Below are 20411 nucleotides of genomic sequence, written 5' to 3'. Positions count from 1 at the left end.
TATGGAACTTCTATGCTCTTATTTGCCATATATTTGATATTTTTAATCTTATGCAACTTGCGATTAGTTCAGTCTTCATGGAAGAGAATATTAACCCCCAAGGAATTTTCGCACTCCTGACTTGAGACATTTAAGATTTCGTTTTCTTTCCGGATTTTTAAAAACATCCGGTATATCAGTGCAATGTAGGTAACGAGTCCAATTTTTTTTTCGCCGTTCCAAATGTGGCTTCTAATGTTTTGCCACAGAAAACATACATAGTCTCTTCCAGTTTATTGTCAACTTTCCGTATATCTGGGAATGCAGTGTTTAAATCGCTTCACTGTACAAGTTCACATTACTTTTCTAATATTACGTATTATTTCTCGCAGTTTTTCTAAGAGATAAATTCTTTTGAAATTAAAGCATCTGTGATAAAATTGGTAGTACTTAAAAATACTTGTTTTTTTATTTTAATGAGTGTTGTCCAGTATACAGCCGCCTTGGAATAGGACTGTGACACTTGTTGACAACAGCGATGGCTTCATGGATATAATTGAGAGATCATAAGAATCATCTAACTAGTTGTAGCAACGAAGCATATCCAAGTTTAATTGTTATACGTAGGATGAAACGTCCAGATTTCAACTTGTATCTATAGAATATAAATAATGAATCTGAAAGACATCTAATGAATATTCATACTTGTGTAAAACTCGAACAGAGAATGTTATATTTCATTGATGTGTTTCAAGTGTGTGTTACTTATAAAGGGGATGAAGCTTATGATTTTTCTGTGAGAATTTTTCAGGTTTAAATTACTATGCAAAAGTGTTTTGCAGTTAAAACAGTTTATATAAAGGCATTTATTTGGGAATGTCCTACCATATTGAGATATATCGTGTATTCTTTATTTCATCCTACACAGTTCTTAAATGGGCATTAAATAATGCTGTATTTTAATTGGGCAATACATAATGAATTCTGTTAGTTTATTGGAAAATATGCCTTTTGAGGTTTTTTAATTTCAGATATTAGGGGTATTTCCCAGTTATTGTTTTAAATTTTATTTTCCTTGATCCACTTAGTGCCTCAAGATCAGACACTATTGGAGTCCTGATGGATAGATAAGAATAATTTGGATAAGAAAATACCCCTTGAAGGCACATATCATTAATTTGATAATGATAATTAATCTATTTGTTTTTCTGTTCTCTAATAAATGGTGAAAATTTCTCTAATGGGGAAATTTCCTCATGTCACTTGATCATCCTGGATTCCTTATGGCTGAAAGCTAGATGACTGGGAGACCTTAGTGTAGCCTTTTTAAGGAATGCAGAGAACTGACAAAATGTCTCCAATCCTTACATTATGGTATACCCTGTTAGTATTTATTCACCTGAATGCTGAAACTATGCTAGTACTACATAATTATGTTTATATTATTACTAGCTTCCTATCAGCAATTTTCTTCCAAATTAATCTTATTTTCATGTCTCATATTATCAGATATGGCATTTCCAACTTCTATGGCATTCTAACTGCATCAATACCCCCTAGATCTCCATGTTAGTCTTTTCCTGCCATACTTTCATAAAATGTCTGTTTTGCTGTCCTTAACACACATACTCTTGAATGCCAACAGTGTCATTCCTTTGTATTATTTTCATTTTAAATGGGATTTGACATTGATGCTATCTGTTCACTCCAGTTTTTCTCAGAACTTTCTCAATAGTCTGATCAACTTTTATTTTTGAGACTCATCTGTCACATGCATATGTTAAAATTGGCTTGATATTCTTATGTAGAGATTTATACATTCTTATGTATAAAACTATAAAATTATGTTATGTATAAAAATAATCTTATTTTATCTTATGTATAAAAATATAAAAAATGTATAAAATATAAACTACAGTTTATGTAGATTTTCATTTGTTTGTTTAGTGTTTTGGTAATTTCTCTCTTTAGTTAGCTGGCTCCCTATCATACTAGCTTTGCATGTTTTATCTGTTTATATATTTCATTTGCCATCATTACTAACAATTGTGCATAAATAGCTGAAATGTTTTACTTGTTCGGTATGTTCTCAGTTGAAAATGCACAGTCGATGTTTTCCACATTCCCACCTTGTTTTTCATAATATTCACCTTTTTATTGCAGATTTTCATATCACATTTGTTACACCAGTTATTCAATTAAGAATTCCTAAAGACTTATCTCTTGAATTTATTTAGGAGTATAATGTTATCTGCAGAAATGAAGAACTGACTTTAATACTTCAGATTTTGATATCAGATATGTCTTTTTTTTTTTTTTTACTGTGAGATACATTCATGTTACAACGTTTAATTTTGTTTTTCACTTACCAGGGGATTTATGCCTATTTCTTGGTATTTTGCTATTTTTCATGTCTTTGTGCTGCCATTTGTGAGGTTTCCAGAGTTATGTATATTATTGAGATCTTTTCATTAGTTTTGAGGTGTAGAATGTGGAAAATCCTGTTAGATTGCTAATATCAGGATTTGAAGTTTTTTTTTTTTTTTTTTTTAATCATAAGAGGTTAAGTTTATGGTAATGGTGTTGTCATGCTTGAGGACATATAAAGGCTGAAATGTAGAGTTAGTAATTTTAAAGTAATTAGTTATTTCACTTAGAATGGTAATTATTCCATAAATCTGTTGTAATCACTTGCATGAAATGTGAATTTCATTTGCTTGAAACTTGTTTTTTGTATCTTAATTTGAAAAATAAGGATGCCATATTCCCTTTAAATATAATATTTATCTTAAACAAGCTCGATATTTTACACATTTGCAGTTGAACTCTACAGCAATGATTTTTTTTGATGATGATTCCATTGCTTCATAGTGGCTTTTGAGGATATACTGTATTTAGTAAGATAAGATATGCAAGGCAACAAATTGCACAGCAGATCTGAATACCATATGAAGGTAGTTTGCTGAGCAGGCCTCTCTCCCAGATTTGATCATAAATGCATGATCTCCAGACCTTTGTATAGCTATGTCCAAAGGCAGGTGGTGAACTTTAGATCAACGGTACATTGGGAGTTAAGGGAGATGGATATTCATATTGCTGGTTATTAATTAGCTGGCAGGCTTCCAGCTGGTGAAGTTGGCTGTTGATGACTTCTCCATGTTTTTTAAGAAAATTAAAATAAAAACAAGTAGATGGTGTTTGTTGGCTGATTTTTATCACCTTAGTTTTTGGAATGAATATGTAATTAATCTGGTTTCCCTTTGTAGGATAGATGCCTACCGAGTAGGAAAGATTGAAGAGGCAGCATAGAGTTGGTGTTAACTTTTTAACATAATTGTGTAGCACAGCAAAGAAAGTGGGAAATGCCAACAGGATTAGATAATTGTGATTTCTTTTTGAACAGACTAGAGCTGGTATGGGACAAACAGTTATAAAGTGGTTGGGGAAATGGCTTGCATGGTCATCTGTGCATGAGTTGGAGGAGAAGAGTGATGCCAGTAAGTAAGTAGGCCTTGTCTTTGGGTGTTGTTACAATGGTACTGTCTGTATATGAGAGCTATGGAAACATGGATGGCAGTTGAGCCTTTTAGCCCCTTGGCAAGGGACTAAAAGGCTCAACTGCCATTTGGACAGGAGGCAAGTTTGTAGCATTTGAATCTAGTAAATAAGTAAATGCACAGATCTTTTAATTTTAAAATATCTTATTTCCCAACATTTGACTTTGTGTAAGATAATAAGAAATATTATCTTGCAAAATTGCAAAAATCAAAGAACTAAAAGACTACCCTACTTTCTTTCAGGGTTACAGCTGTTTGCTTTAAGAAAATGAGTCAGTTAAAGACTTATAGGAATGAATACTGATGGTTTACCCCTAATTATTTTACTTTCCTTTAGTGTTAAAACATGTTCTCTTTATTTAGTAAACATCTTACAACTACCATGATTGCATTCTTTATTAGTTAATTTTTTTTAAATTTTTAGATGACTTCCAGTGATAAAGATTTTCGTTTTATGGCAACAAATGATTTAATGGCTGAATTACAAAAGGATTCTATCAAATTAGATGATGACAGTGAAAGAAAGGTATATTTTTGTGATAAATATTTTTAATATTTAGTTTTAAAGTTATTATTTAGAACAATGGCATTTACTCTGTGGATAAGCTTCTTGAAGTTTCACAGAGGAATATGTAAGCACACATCAGGCAACAAAATTCTCTGTCAACTGAAATCATTTATAAGCATCCATACAATGGGATTTGAACATACAGATATACAGATTATTGGTTGGGGAGCAGAGAGGCACAATCTCTTCAGCCAACCAGTCTATCATGTCATATTCATCATTAAACAGCAAAGAACTCCATTTTTAAACCAAAAACATGTAAGCCATATAAAAAATAAAAAAAGCTATTAAACATAAATATTTCTTTTTACATATCATCAGTGTGTGATAAAGAATAATAATGGAAATTTGAACATAAAAATACATGTGTTACAATAGAATCCTAAACATTTAACCTTATTGTAAATGCTCTTATAAAGATACAACTAAACTGCCCAATGGATAAATGGGGCTAATTTATCTGGTCAGCCATTAATGGAAGAAGACAATGTATTATCACAGGGATATTTTAGCATGTTTTATCAAGTGTGTGCTGTTTCTCCTAAGTGAGTTCCTTAGGTTAGAAAGTTGGGATAGAAAGGGATATTGGTGATCCTTTTAGCAATGAAGCTAATAGACTTTGTTTTAAAGTTGCCATAGTTATTTTTGGTGCTAAGGCTCATGAATTGATTCCCCCTTTTGGAATTGAAAGCACTGAGGTTGTGATAATTCAACAGGAGTATTGTCATCATGAAAGGCCATGGAAGATCAGTGTATCCCTGTAGAAATGGCATTAGCATCTGTAGTGTTAGGCTGCATGAAGAAAGTGTTTCAAGTTAGATTCCAGTTGCCAACTAGTGGAGAATTTTCTGATCCTTTTTTTGCAGTGGGTCTTATGGCTGCATGGAGGTCAAAAAAATAATAATAAAGCTGACAAAGGCAAGGCAACATCTTATTTTGGATTCTAAAGGCTACAATAGAAAAATGAATTTGCATCTTCAGAATTAAAATACTTATTCAGTGATTAGTAGAGATCTCACCAAAAATATATGGTAAACAAGGTATTATATATGAATATAATTATATACGGGTGGCCATAAAATAACTTTCCCTCTTTGAAGGCATCTGTAGCTAAAACCAATAAACGGAATGAGACCAAATTTTATATTGAGACTTTTGAAGGCATGGGGGGGATGATTTCTGCGGAAAAAAAAAAAGATTTAGTACCAAAAGTCGCTGATAGGGGAAATTTTGGCGCTGGTGGAGCCAAAAGCAGTCAAATATTTGCAGTAAATGCAGGTAAAAAGGATTATGCAAATTTTACTCTGCATATGTGATAGCAGCGCCACCAATTCCACTTAAAGAGGGATTGAAAACGTTCAGGCAGTTATTCGAATGACTGACGAATTGTGCTCAATATGCATCCTACCTTGTCTCAGCATGCTTTACCTGTTAAGTTGTTTTTTTACCCTTAAGCAGTGCAATGTCGTAGCAGCCCTTCTGGAATTTAGAAGGCTTCATAACCTGCTTACAGGTCCTGTGTCAGCTGTAGCACTGAGAGCTATGATTAAGAAGTTTGAAGAAACTGGATCACTAGGAGTTAGACCTGGCAGAGGATGGAAAGCAGTGCAAGAAGAGACAGTAAGAGACGTTGCTACTGTGGTGTTTGATGACATAGGGACCAGTACTTGTCCAAGCGCTCATACCATAGCTCGCAAAGTTGATATGGCTTATGGTACAGTCTGGAAAATCTTACGGAAAATGCTTCACTTCTATTCGTATAAGTTCAGTCGTGTGCAAGCACTAACTACCACAGATTATGATAAGCACATGACCTTCGCGCTAACATTTCTTGCCCGAATGGAGGTCAACAATGACTGACCTTGGAGAATATTGTGGAGTGATGAGGCTCATTTTTATCTGAATGGGTTGGTCAAAACTCACAACTGCAGAATTTGGGCATCTGAACATCCCCAAGTGATCCAGCAAGTACCACTGCATTCTCCAAAAGTAACCATGTGATGTGGCTTCACAGCCGATTTCATAATAGGACGATACTTTTTTGAGCGTATTACCCCTACAGGTCCTGTAACCTGCTCCATTAGTGGAGAGATTTATCGACGAATGCTGGAAAATTTTGTCATTCCTGCATTGCAGCAAAGACAATGTTTGGACTCCATAATTTTTATGCAGGATGGAGCACAGCCACACATTGACGTTCAGTACAGCGCCTTTTACGGCAGCATTTCAGTAATGAGAGGATTATCAGTCAGTTCTGACCGCATGGCTGCCTCTATCCCAAGACATCACTCCATGTGACTTTTGGCTGTGTGGGTATTTGAAATCTGTTGTGTATGTTGGTGGCGTTCCCAACTTGCATGTCTTGAAAGAGAACATAAAACGGGCTGTTATGAATATCCAATCTGACTCCTTACGTTCAGCTGTAGAGCATGTTGCACACCAGATGCAATTTGTTGTACACAAGAAAGGTCAGCACATTGAAAATTGTGTATGTGGTCCAGGGATAGTGTACCAACAGCATCAAACAATTGGTCCCCTTACAACTACTAACCACGCTCAAACTTATTTAACTTTTTGCGTGAGCCATTAGTAACAGAGGCTCTACCAATCGACCAACCTTTGCTGGGAAATATTTGTCTTGAAAAATGAATGAGGTGTTTTCAGTTCTGTGTTTGAATAGTTCTATGGTGGGAAAAAGTTTCCAAATATATCCACTGTGTCGTTTCTGCGTATGTTGGTGAAGAGACTGACTATATTATTATTATTTTATTCTACAGAATTCTACAAAATTTCTTTCAAAAATTAACTGCATAAAACCTTTAGATCCTTTCTTTTAGTGTTGCATGGTGATCAGCATTAATTTTAGAAATATGGACTTTACAACCATGTTATAAATAACTCTTTTAATTCCTGACGTTTTCGATCTTCATATTGAGATCATCATCTGGAGCATATACAAACATACAGGACAAGCTGAGTTACATTACACACAGTAAGCTAAAGAAACTATGATTTGATCACCGGTTATTCTACTGGCATGACCTCTAGTAAAAAAAAAAATACAAATTAATTATTTAGAACTACATCAAAGCTAAATTCTATTTAAGATAACATGAGAAAAACATTCTTTCTTGTAGATAGTCTTCTTTCAGTAACAATGATGTCCTATTTTTTAATATTACAATTGTTATTTTAGATTCAGGATTATCTACAGTCCTGTTTATGGTTAACTCTTAGAGAGAAAGGTTCTGTGCGTAGAATATGCTTGGGATTTTTAGACCATCATTATTGTTCAGATTGGGGTGGTTGATAAGAATCTCACAGGCTTCCTTAAATTTGTGTAAACAACTGGTGCTTTTCCAGTGCTTTTATATAGAATTGACTGGAAAAGCACCAGTTGTTTACATCACACCAAAACATGGTATGAACTCAAATTTAAGGAAGCCTGTGAGATTCTTATCAACCATCCCAATCTGAACAATAATGATGGTCTAAAAATCCCAAGCATATGGAAGGCACATATTCTACCCACAGAACCTTTCTCTCCAAGAGCTAACTATAAACAGGACTGTAGATAATCCAGAATCCTAAATCAAAAATAACAATTGTAATGTTAAAAATAGGACATCATTGTTACTGAAAGAAAACTATCTATAGGAGAAAATGTTTTCTCATGGTATCTTAATTAGAATTTAGCTTGATGTAGTTTCTAAATAATTAATTAATTTGTATTTTTTTTTCACTAGAGGTCATGCCAGTAGAATAACTGGTGATTAAATTATTCTTTCTTTAGTTTACTGTGTGTAATGTAACTCAGCTTGTCCTGTATATTTGTATATGCCCCAGATGATGATCTTAATATGAAGATCGAAACGTTGGGAAATTAAAAGAGTTATTTATGACACGGTTGTAAAGTCCATAATTACGTTGAGTTTCATCATTGTTTCCCTTTTTATAAATATTCCACTTATTGAGACAGTGGAATTTTTATGGCAAGAATTTTTATCAGACATTATAAATTTATTGAAATTTATAATTGCTTCTGGATATTTCATCTGCAAAAATAAACTTTACAAATGGGTTGAAGGGACTACAATGGGCTCACCTCTTTGCCAAATTGAACTAATTTTTATATCTTATGCATTGAGGAAAGGATCTTAATTCTGGATCCAAAACTTTCTCTTTGGCTACAATGTGCAGATATATTTTCACTATTTGGGATGACACAGAATCAGAACTCCTGCATAAAATTAGTAATGTACATCTCTGAATCAAATTTACTTTTAGAGAAAGAATTATCAGGAAGAATATCTTTTATAGACATACATACATACATCAGACATGTACCTGATGGAATACTTTCATTTTCTGTCTGCCATAAACTGACTTTTATGGGTGATTATATTCAGAAATATGGAATTATAAAATCCTTCGTATCTAGAACATATCAAAGTTGTCTTTAGAAGTATCTCTTCACCAAGAATTGGAAACTGTGAAGCAAATGGTCCTGTTAAATGGTTATAATCCAAAAAATACTGTAAAATCGTTACCTGCTTTCTTCATCTTCCTCCAAGAAAGAAGTCTGCAGATCTCCTATTTCTTACATTAAAGGTGTTTCTGAATGAGTGGCAAAGATTTTTAAGACATTCCAATACATCATCACCTTCAAGCCTATCAACCAAATTCACAACATCTTGCCTTCTTCACAAGACAAATTATCACAATTTCTGCTACTAGGTGTTTACCAAGTATTGTGTTCTTGCAAATTGTCTTATTATGGTCAAACGGGAAGATTAGTCAAAAATGTATTTCCGAACACCAGAATTATATCTAACTTATCAAACCTTATATGTATATAATATCCCCACAACAGTACTGATCTATCTATCTATATGTACATACATGTTAATCAGATTTTAACTACTATACTAAAGCTGTTAATTTATGTTGACTTTTGAGTATTCATGGGGAAGCTTTGCAATCTCTTAACACGCTTCCCAAATTTTTGTTCATGGATTTATATGCAATGGAAGGTGAGATGTGCATTGGCAATCATGTATTGGTTGTTTTGTCATGTAAGAACAACTATTGTATCCCTCTTCACTTCCAAGTATGATCAGCTTCTCTATAGGTCATGGTTTTGTTATATTCTACTATATGTGTGGTTTATTATTATTAAAAGAAAACCTCCTGGGAGTCAGTGATGGAAATCACATACTACCTGCACCAGCCGTCATACCTGTTCTTGAATTGATTCACACTACTTGCACACAACATCCATTCACAATTAATTCCAATCATGCACCACTATGAGAGAAAAATTTGGCTCCCCCCTTTCTTAATTGCATTCATTCATTCATGAATGTCCTCTTGTCTTCTGCAACCTTTCAGAAATTTCATTCACATCACCACTCTTTTTCCTATTTGCCAGTGTCTGCAGGCCACAAATTCTCAATTGGTCTTCATAATCTGTTATTCCACAATCCTGATATTATCTGTCAACTCTCTCTCCTTTGAACTCACTCCACTATATCACCATGGATGCAGGAGACCACACCTGCACGCACACGTCCAAATGAGGTCGTCTCAGGAACTTGTAAAGAGGACAAAATGACTTATCTTTGCATGTCAAGGTCCGTTTCAGCATTGCAATCATCCTTTGAGTTGTATTTGTAATCTTTGCTGTATGGCCCTTGAACTTTAACTTCCTGTCTCCTTAAAACTCCAAGATTCCTAGCATGATCAGTTTCTTCTAGCATAACTCCACCAATATAATATGACATTGAATATCTCATCACACCAAAGTGTGCAACCTCACATTTTCTAACATTGAACTGATAGCCATTTTCAATTCAGATACTCTCAGTTTCAGCCTATTCAAATCATTCTGCAAGTACTGCATATCAGCTGCATTCCTGATTAATCCTGCTTTTGTTTGCATGCATCCTAAGCAATTAGCTGTATGTCACCTGTCAAATCATTCCCAGTGTCATAATGGGCTAAGGACTGATCCTTATAGTATACCACTGGTTACCTTAAATCTTGCAGACTCACATCTCTCATATACCACTTTTTGATATCTGTCAGTCATCTTCTTATCCAAGCTAATATTCTCCAATAAATGCAATAGTCTTCCATGCTGTATTCTGTCAAAAGTCTTAGCAAAATCCAAAAGTATCCCCCTCCCCAGGTCTAATTCAGTGGTAACATTATTATAGAATGTGAGCAAATTGCTCCAACATGTTCGTTATAAATTAGAGATTCTCTGCGAACCTGTTTCTGTATGCAGGCCCTAACCATCTTGGCTAGTAACTTGGTGAGCCCAAATTATTTGACTAGTATGGTTGCCTCCAAAATATTCATCACAACTCCAGGTTTCTTCATCTATTAAGAGGTGACAGCAAGCATAAGATAGCATACACCAGAATGATAGCTTTTAGCAAAATTTGGACTGATTAGTTGAACAGCTTCTTATGCATCTGTCTGCATTCAGTTGAGTTATTCTTTCACATGCATTCTTTCTTTTACTTGCATCATAATAATAGAATTCTTTTAGGTTGTCTTTAGCTTGCAGAGCCGGTTTCTTTTCATACTTAGCTTTCTGTACAACTATCTCAAAAGTTATATGATGATATTGGTGAATTAAACACTATCTATGCAATGAAATATGTAATACATAAGCTATTTAGTAAAGTATTTAGTATTGTGTATGTAAATATAATATTCATCATGCATATCAAGGATTTAGAAACAGACCTAGCATGGCCTGTTTCGGCTTTAGAAGTCATCGTTTAAGAGGACGTCCTGGTTTTCTTTTTCCTAATGTCTTGTACTTTAAGACTTGTAAATATAATATTAGACCTGAGAATAAGCATAAAACATTGTGAATTCTACTCTCTCTCTCTCTCACACACACAAAATTTCAGAAGTCAACAAGATGAATACCATCATTTGCAAGTCACTGCATAAACTTATCTATGTACATATTCATTTATATTAAGAATTTAACTGCTAAATTGGTATAAAAGTTTAATTTTAACCTCATTTCTCAATACATACTTTGAAAGGGTGTATAATAGCATTTAACACAATTAAGTTTACATTATTACTAGCTTACTCTTTAAATTTTACTTCCACTTCATATTACTTTTTACCTTGCGGTGTCGAGAATTTTCTATTCATTTAACCATTACTGTACACAAGGAAAAGGTCGTTAGTCCTATGCCTCCCAGTGTATCCTATGTCTTTAGAAGCATTGAGTTCTCAAGGCTGGTTTGTCTGCTTTCAGGATAAAAAAACCCCAGATAAACTGGGGAGAAAAATCCTGCAGTCCATGCCCAAGACCAGCTAACTTGGCTGTGTCTGATCGTGATGGGAATTGAACCCAGGACACTCCTTTCCCAGTCATGTGGTTGCGAGGTGCATAGCCACTTTGCTAACCGTGCAGTTCCTTCCACTAAGTTTGCTAATTTTTTCCTTTCCCATTCTCTCTGATCATACTTAGATTACCTTAGATTAATTCTGCCTACACATTCTTAAATGCTAATCATGTTGAATTCCTTTCTAATGTCTTCATTTTTAACGATTCTGCCATCGGCAATTTTCTTCAGAACTCTAGTCTTCTACCTCTTCATGGTACTAGCCTTTTTTTTTGTTCTTATTCTTTTTTCCACCCTTTCCTTCTCATATTTTTCTTTCTACTTCTCCTGAGTCTTTTTTACTATCCTGTTTTCCAGACTGCCAATGCTCTGTCACCGTGTTTGCTGTGTAGTGTGACATATAGACATTCAGAAAAGGGCAGGGTAATCATGTTAGTCTTGCACTACTTTTGCCTCTGCTTTGGCAAGGCAAATAGTTCTGGATGGGCCAGCCAGGATCATTTGGCTAGTATGATTGCCTCTAAAGGTCAGTGGTGTTGTACCTTTGGAGGCAATCATGCTCATCTGTAAGTCTCCTTCCCCATGGTGTGGTGCCAGTATTGCTCCCAGGTCTTCCCTGGGAGCGATACTGGTGCAGTCATTGCTTGCTGGAAAGTGGGCATCCATGTGTGTGTGGCTGGCTTCATGGTGAGTGAGAACTTCTGTTGCTGAAATAAACTGCTCCTGAGCATGATCAGGTTCAGAAACCTTAGAATCATCAATCTTAAGTAAGAAACAATCTTTGTTTGTTTCTTACTTAAGATGCTTTTTCTTACAAAAAACATCGGAAGCTGAAACGAATATACTACTTTTCTTAATTCTGCATTTAACAGAGGGAGCATTCACTTGAAAAAATGTCACCTTTATCCAGAAAGGTTGGCAGGATCTCCAAAATCTGTTAAGAAACTGCATTCAGGGGATATATTCTTATTGAAAAAGCTATAGTAGCACAATCATAAATTACTCCATGTAACATCTATCTGAGGAATACCAATTACAGTTATCCTCCCACGAGATAAAGCTTTCTAAAAGTGTAATATCAGAGTGGGATCTTCTTGATGTTCCTGATGAGATCATCAGCTCTGAACTTAAAGACCAAGGAGCGACAGCTGTGAGAGAAATCCTCATATGTAGGGATGGGCATCTAGTTCCCACCAGGAACATCATCTTTATTCTCAGCAAACCAAAAGCATCATCGTCTGTTCATCAAAGCAGGATATCTCAACTGTCCAGTAAAGCTCTATATCCCAAAACCTTTATACAGCTTTAACCTCTCTACCAGCCAAGGTGGATGAAATAGTGAGACCAAATTGCACTTCTTATCCATGTTATTCAATAGGTGTTACAGAATTGTATTCAGATTTATCTGGACGTATATGTACATCCTGGCTGGTTGGGGGGTTAAATATTAGAAATATAGTCATTCTCAAATTGCCTGTTGTGGCTCTGCCATATGTGGTAGTAAGGATCATGAGAATAAAGACTACAAGAACAAACACTTCAATGCCCAACATAGGAAGCCAAATGATGCCACCAAAAAGAAATAATGAAACATTCCTGCAATGGAATTGTCATGGATTCCGACAAAACATCAGTGACATCAAGGCTCTCTTGCAGAAGTGTAAAGTAATATGGTTCTACCTGCAGGAAACATATGAAGCTGAGTGATAATCCATCATCATCATCAATTTCGTGATATGTACCCCAAAGAGGGTATTCAGGTTATTATGAAAGCACTGTATGAAGTTTACATTATTATTAATCTATCAACAGTTTTCCTCCAAGTCAATCTATTACTTATGAGCAATCCAGTATTGTCATATCTAATATTTTGTGTTTCTAAGGCACTTCTGACTGAATCAATCCACCTAGACCTTGGTCTTCCTCTGGGTCTCTTTCTTGCCATCTTGGCATCAAAAACCTGTTTGCTAACCTTTCTTCATCTATTTTATTTAAGTGGCCATACCGCCTTAGATTAGCTCTGCTGCACATTCTTGAATGCTAACAATGTCAAGTTCCTTTCTAATATCTTATTTTTAATATGATTCTGTCATTAATGCCTTCGGTTCACTCCCTTAATTCACTCCCAAATCTCAGATCCATAACTTAAAACTGGTTTAAACACTGTCTTGTATACTGCTAGTTTGATGTTTTGGCTAATTTCTCTCTTATTCCATATAAATTCATTCAGCTGCTTACCCACCATACCAATTTTGCTTATTCTGTTGTCTATTTCAAGATTTAACCTGAAATATTATAGAATCTCCATTCAGAATACAGATAAAGTTTTCTATGCCTGCCTATTTTCATAGTTTTGGTCTTTTTATTGCTGATTTTCATGCCAAATTTGTTATAGCTATTATTCAGTTTAATTAGTGAATCCTGGAAACTTGCACTAGATGTGTTTAAGAGTACATCATCTGCAGAGAGCTAAGTTTGATATCTTCAAATCTAATATCAGGTGTGATGCCATTTTCTTTCATAATGTGATCCATATAGATGATGAATAAGAGTGGAGATAATGTGCATCCTTGCCTTACCCCTGATTTTACATTAAACCATCTTCCTATATTTTCTGCTGACTGACAACTTAAATAAGACTATGTATTTTTCAGTATAATGTTCCATTCACTCCATATAATTGCAGTGTTTTGAAAAGCTTTTTCCTGGGCACCTTGTCGTATGCCTTTTCCAGATCTATAGAACTTAAGTACAGATTCTTGTCATATTCCCATGATTTCTCAACTATTTTTCTTCAAAGTGAAAATCTGATCTTCACAACCTCAATTTGGCCTGAATCCAGCTTGTTCTTCAAGTTTCTCTTCCACAATCTTTCTCAATCTCTTTTCAAATATGCTTGCATAGATCTTACCTGGAACACTTAGTAAAGAAATTCCTTTGTAATTCTTACATTGTTTTATTCCCTTTTTTTATTAGATGGGCACTATGAGAATTCTACTCCAATCATTGGGAACTTCTTCAATTGTCTCTAGAATTTTGCCACCTTCCTGATATTTATTTTCTATATTCTTACCAAAGTCTTCCATGACTTTTGTTTAACTAATTTTACACACAGCTTAGCTCTCTTACATTTTTCTGTTTATTCTTTTAGGGCATCTGCTGACTTATTTGCTAGGAGCTTTTGCTTTGCTTTATTCTTTTAAAACTTTCTTACATACTGTTCTTTTCAATGTGATATCTATTTTTATCTTGCTCAGTACTATGTTGATCATTACTAAGTAATGATAAGTAATGATCTACTTAGTACTCATTACTTAGTACTAAGTAGAGGATTTGAAATTCCAATTTCAAATCCTCTTTTATCCTTGTTCAGGACACTCTTGTATCCTGAACAAGCATGAAGATATCAGCATCAACAATAATGTAGTCAATGAGGCTTTTCATATTTCTTGTGTCTTCTCTCCATGTGACCTTGTGCACATCTTTATGTTGAAACATGTTAGTAATGACTAGTCTGTGTCCTCAGCAGAAGTCCAGTAAATACTTACCATTATTATTGTCTTTGCTCTTTTCTCCAAATTTTCCCATAATGTTTCTATATGCCTGGTGTTTCTGCTGTTCAGACCTCCAACAAGGACCACTTTTTCCATTTTCTTTGTCAGCCACCTGTTTTAATGACTCAAAAAATTCCTCTACTTCTTCCTTGGAAGAACCTTCTGTGGTACCCTAAGCAAGTTTCATTGTCCATGTCCCCGTTTTGAAGTTTGGTCACAAAACTTAGATAATCCATTGTTCTGTAATGTTGCCATCATTCATAAGGACAGGGGATATACCTTCCCACAAAGGAGTTGCCATCCTTGTGAACAGACATCCCCTAATCTAGCAATTCCCACTTCAACATAGAAGCAAGTGCAGTCCAACTCAGTCAGAATTGTAATAACAGTATGCTGCATCTACCTTTCTCCTGCTATAGATGTTTCTCAAGATGACCTTATTTAAACATACAACACTCTGAGGCAGTGCTCATACAGTCATCAGAGAAAACGTTGTGTGTATGATTGACAATAATAATCTCTTCCTCTTAAACACAGGAAGCAATACCTTTTTCCACATGCCTAACTGAACATTTATAGCCTTCATCTTAACTGTCTGTTCATCTTCCCTTTTTCAACCATTTAATGACTGATGACAACCTCTTTGGGAGCTATCACTTTCCCATGATATCCACTTTTCTGTATGGACAACCATGTACTACATTACAAACATCACGGTGGAAAATTAAACAAGTTGACAGGTCCACCTTTTCCTCAGTAGCAGAATTTAATTCTGCAAAGGTCAGCTCATCTCTTATCAGCGGTGCAGTGAATCATATAGTAGCATATTATATAAGCTGCAATTCCTAAAATATCTAGTTGGTTTCCATTTTTCCTAAGCCCTGATGGAATAATTACATAATAGCCAAAGAAGCCCAGAAGAAAGCTATGGTACCTACAGATACCATGACAAAAAAAAAAAAAAAAAACCTAATTGCTTTCAAATGGCTTGAGCCAGAACAAGACACATCTGGGTCAGCATAGCCAGAAGTAATTCTGGATCCAATATACATCTTCTGTAACAAGATCCACAATAGTTAAGTATGGGAAAAATCTGGAAAATGAAAGGCTAGTACACCACCCACCAGCTGCCCATACTAGAATATAACGGTTGCACAGTTAGTGATCCAACAGCAATTACTAGTGTTCTTGGGGAGATTTTTCCAAAGCATCAGCAATAATCTTACATCCTTCCTCAAGTTCCCCCCCCCCTCCCCACACTCACAAATACAATAGTCTATTCCATAAAGAAGAAATGAAAGCTGTTTTGCTAAAGTGCTGTCCAACTGTTGTCCATTAACATCCATTATGAGGTAAAACATCTGTCGCCATCATTCATGGATCAACTATTGTACCTTTACAGCAGAATTTTCTGTTAAAGTTTATTTCCAGGTATCTGGCAAAAAGCTATTACTATTGGATGTTCTGAGTCAGGAAAGGATCCATAATCCCCAAAAAACTACTGTTCAATTCAATTTCTCTGACACCAGCTGCTCATGCATTATTCTGGAAAAAGTGGTTAACTCTTGTCTTTAAGGTTTCTGGAGAGAAACAGCCTTTTTTTAGAACACATTGTGTTCTGTATTCTGAAAATAGCATTCTACTGCTGATCATTTAGTATGGCTAGAGACATCAATTAGAGATGTCTTCCTAAAATGTGAGCATTTAGTATTAGTTTTTTTGATAAGGACAAAGCATATGACACCGCGTTGAGATTTGGAATATTGAAAGACCTACGCAGTTTTAGTCTCAGAGGGAATCTGCTTCTTTTTTAAAGAACTTTTTATGTAACTGAATCTTCTAACTCTGATTGGGAATAACTCTCTAGCCATATATATCTCAAGAGGAGGGAGTTCCACAAGGTTCAGTTTATCATGCATTTTGCAAAGTTGTTCATAACAGAACAACTTTCTCCAACAGTAAGTAATGAACACTATGTGGATGACTTTACCCTCTTCTATAATTTACGTAACATGAGGGTCATAGAAAGACAGCTGCAGTAAGCCATTGACCATCTCTCAAAATGAGTGCTGGCATATGGGTTCAGATTTTCACAGCAAAAGATAGCTCATGTGCACTTTTGTGTGTGGTCTTCATCCTGGCCCAGAACTCCGCCTAGGACAAACAATTATTCCAGTTATACCCATAGCGATGTTCTTGGGGCTCATAAATTTACTCTCCTTTCTCGCATAAGGCAGCTGTGAGATATAAAACAGTGAACATCCATTACACACTGTCTTCCACATCTTTGGGTGCTAACAGATGTACTTTGCTTCCTTTGTACAGGAGGGACTGAGAAGATCAAAACTTGATTATGATTTCCAAGTCTAATGGCATTAGACCCTATACAGTATCAAGTCATCAAAATTATGACTGGACTATTTCAAACTTCACCTATTCCTATTCTGTATGTTAAGGAAAATGAATTACCTTTGTTGCTTTAATGTCAACAGCTGTCTGTTGTACGTACCGAAAATAAAATCTCTGCCATAAATTATATACAGTAAAATCCCTTTTTTACACTTTTCAGGGGACTGATGGAAAAAAGTGCAAATAGCAGGAAATGTAAAAAAACATTAAAAAAAGGCTAAAAGATGACTTACTGCTAGTATGTGAGTCTACATACTAGATTACAAAATTTAATAACTGAAAATAAATGAATTTACAATGTACTTACATTTATCTATTTAAAAAAATCTTTAATTTTCGATTGTTTTTGCTTTTTTTTTTTTTTTTTTTTTTACTTAGCGCCAGATTGCTTTGCATTGAGTTCAATGCTTGACCTGTTTTTTTACTATCGTGTTCAAAGTGGACACGGAGAGTCCAAGATCTTATGCTAAATGCACACGTGTTCTGTCATGGCAGTTTACACATCGCAGAATTGCCATCTTTTCTTCTACCGAAATACATTTTCTGTCTTTTTTCTTCATGTTACTAACATGGATAATTCACCACCGCAACTTGAAAGCAACTTTCACACGCTAAATTAAGTTGCAGAAATTCTGCAATATCAATTCATACTGTGATTGAAAAATCACGGTATCGCTCATCACTACAGTACTGCTGCATGCGCGCAAGTCACCGTGATGGCGGAAACGAAACTACAGCCGAAAGCAATGCCACCTGAGAACAGAAATGCACAGATTTCCGCTGAAATCGATTCAAAAATCGGTATTGCCACCGAGGAAAAAAAACGCCAATCATGGGAAATAACATCCACATCAAGTTGTTAATGACGGGAAAACAAAACATCGTGAGAATAGGCCTTAAGACGGGACCAGTAGAAAATGACGTAAATGGCAGGAAAATGTAAAAACAGGGTTTTACTGTATTTAGTTTAATCCTTTATCCAAGTATAAGCAAACAAAGTTTGTGCGTGAGTATCTTCAGGACTGGGGCAACTCGTGGCAAATATTGGCTAAGTTCTCATCACTTTCCTTAATATCCCATAATGCAAAGCACATCTTCTTGTGGACATGTATAATCTATGCATTATGGGAAGGGTCATAATGCATAATATTATACATGTCCACAAGGATATGTGCTTTGTATAATGTTATGCATTATACATATCCAGAAGGAGATGTGCTTTGCATTATGGGATACTAAGGAAAGTGATGAGAACTTAGTCTACCTTTGCCACGAGTTGCCCCAGTCCTGAAGATACTTCAGGCACAAACTTTGTTTGCTTACACTTGGATAAAGGATTAAACTAAATATATAATTTATAGTTTAACCAAGTGAAAAAAAAAACTTCCAAAATCTCTGCCAGACCACCCCACATGGCCAACTAGTTTTCATCCAACATGACAAAATCTGTACAACACTTGACAAACTGCCATAAAACTCTTCGGTTGCAAATAAAAGCTGTCTTACAAACTCAAGATATTGGAGTAGACAACATATAACAGAAACCATTAAATATACTACCAGCATGGCATTCATGCATGCAACCACGTAGTTTTTTTTTATTTTCTATAAGCTACTTACAAAAATATTCCACTCTTCCCATTGTCTACCAACAGCTCTTTGAAGCACACAGAAGGGAAAACTAATTTTGTGTCTGTCTACACAGTTCAAAATCAGAGAACCTAGTGGGACCATCTGCTGTTTCCAGGTAGCATTATATCTACACAGGTTCCACTAGAGTATAACTTTATAATACTCTATAATATACTTTACAGTTTTACAGCTGAGCTGTATGCTGTAGAGCCTAGGTTCCCAACCTGTGGATTGCAGCAGTTGTTTTTAGCTGCAATTGTTTTTATAGAAAATTTCACCATGAAGGTTTTCAACACTTATTTCAGTACACTGCAATACTCTAACTGGTTGTAACACTGATTTTTGATAAATGAAGAAGTGATTTAAGGTCCACCGTGGCAGATACTTAAAAAATATCCACTACGTTCATACATATTAAATGTTTTATATTATTTTAATTATTTGCTATGGCAAGTCTAGATATTTTTTCAAATTTCTGATGCGGCAGACCTTGATTCACTCCCTAAAAATAAAATATACAAATACAGTGTTATCATTAGAATAAAATTCTATGTTACAAATAGTAAACTGAAAAAAATATTCACTATGATGCAAAATTCAATATGAAAATTCAGTTTTAATTGGTGTCTCTATGTTTGAATAAGATTGTTGAATATGGATCATCGAAGTAGTTGAAGATCACCCTGTATGTTTTGTCAATGCTGCCATATTTCAGTGATGTAATTCAATAATGTCTGTGATGGGCCGTTTAATGCAAACTGGGGTGAACTTAGTTTACCAATAGCCAACCACCTTAAACTAGCACTATGACGGAAACCAGCCACTTGGAGTTGAGTGCTGACTACGTATCAGTCATATCCAAATGTCACCATGCTTGCCTTTTGAGTTTTACTTCCATTTGCCTCTACGTATCTCTGTGAGAGTGGATTTTTTAATGCTTCTTTATATCAAAACAAAGGCAAGAAACAGACTGAATGTGGAGATGACATGAGGTTGGCTTTAGCAAACACTCACCGCTAATTTTGAAGCTGATTTCTCAGATGCAAGTACAATTATTGCATTAAATGCTAGATTAATTAAATATTAGATTAGAATTATATTCTGAAACATATATTTTAATGTGTTTTCTTTACTCTATTAAAAATGCCTTTTTATGCAAATATGACAGGGATCACAGTTTACTGAGCTATTATAAAAGAGCAGTGGTCGAAACTTAAAAAAGATTGGGAAACACTGTTATAGAGCTTGCTTTAAAATACATAAGATTGCTTTAGTACCAAAGGTGCATAATATATACAGGTTCACAGAGCTCTTTACAGTTAATAAGGATAGA

General features: G+C 35.1%; 1 protein-coding gene across 1 annotated transcript in view; it reads left to right on the top strand.

The window, feature by feature from the left end:
- Cand1 (Cullin-associated and neddylation-dissociated 1) overlaps window positions 1-20411 on the top strand; it is a 414848-nt gene that overhangs the window by 575 nt on the left and 393862 nt on the right. The window contains exon 2 of the mRNA XM_090392833.1: window positions 3961-4062. Coding sequence (XP_090248959.1) covers window positions 3961-4062 — 102 coding nt within the window. The remainder of the gene's footprint in view (window positions 1-3960; window positions 4063-20411) is intronic.

This window comes from Typopeltis vanoorti, chromosome 5 (assembly GCF_054136105.1).
Source record: "Typopeltis vanoorti isolate ZY-2024b chromosome 5, IOZ_Tvanoo_1.0, whole genome shotgun sequence".
Lineage (NCBI taxonomy): Eukaryota > Metazoa > Arthropoda > Arachnida > Uropygi > Thelyphonidae > Typopeltis > Typopeltis vanoorti.
Note: the sequence above shows the minus strand (reverse complement) of the source record. Positions and strands in the feature narration are given on the sequence as shown.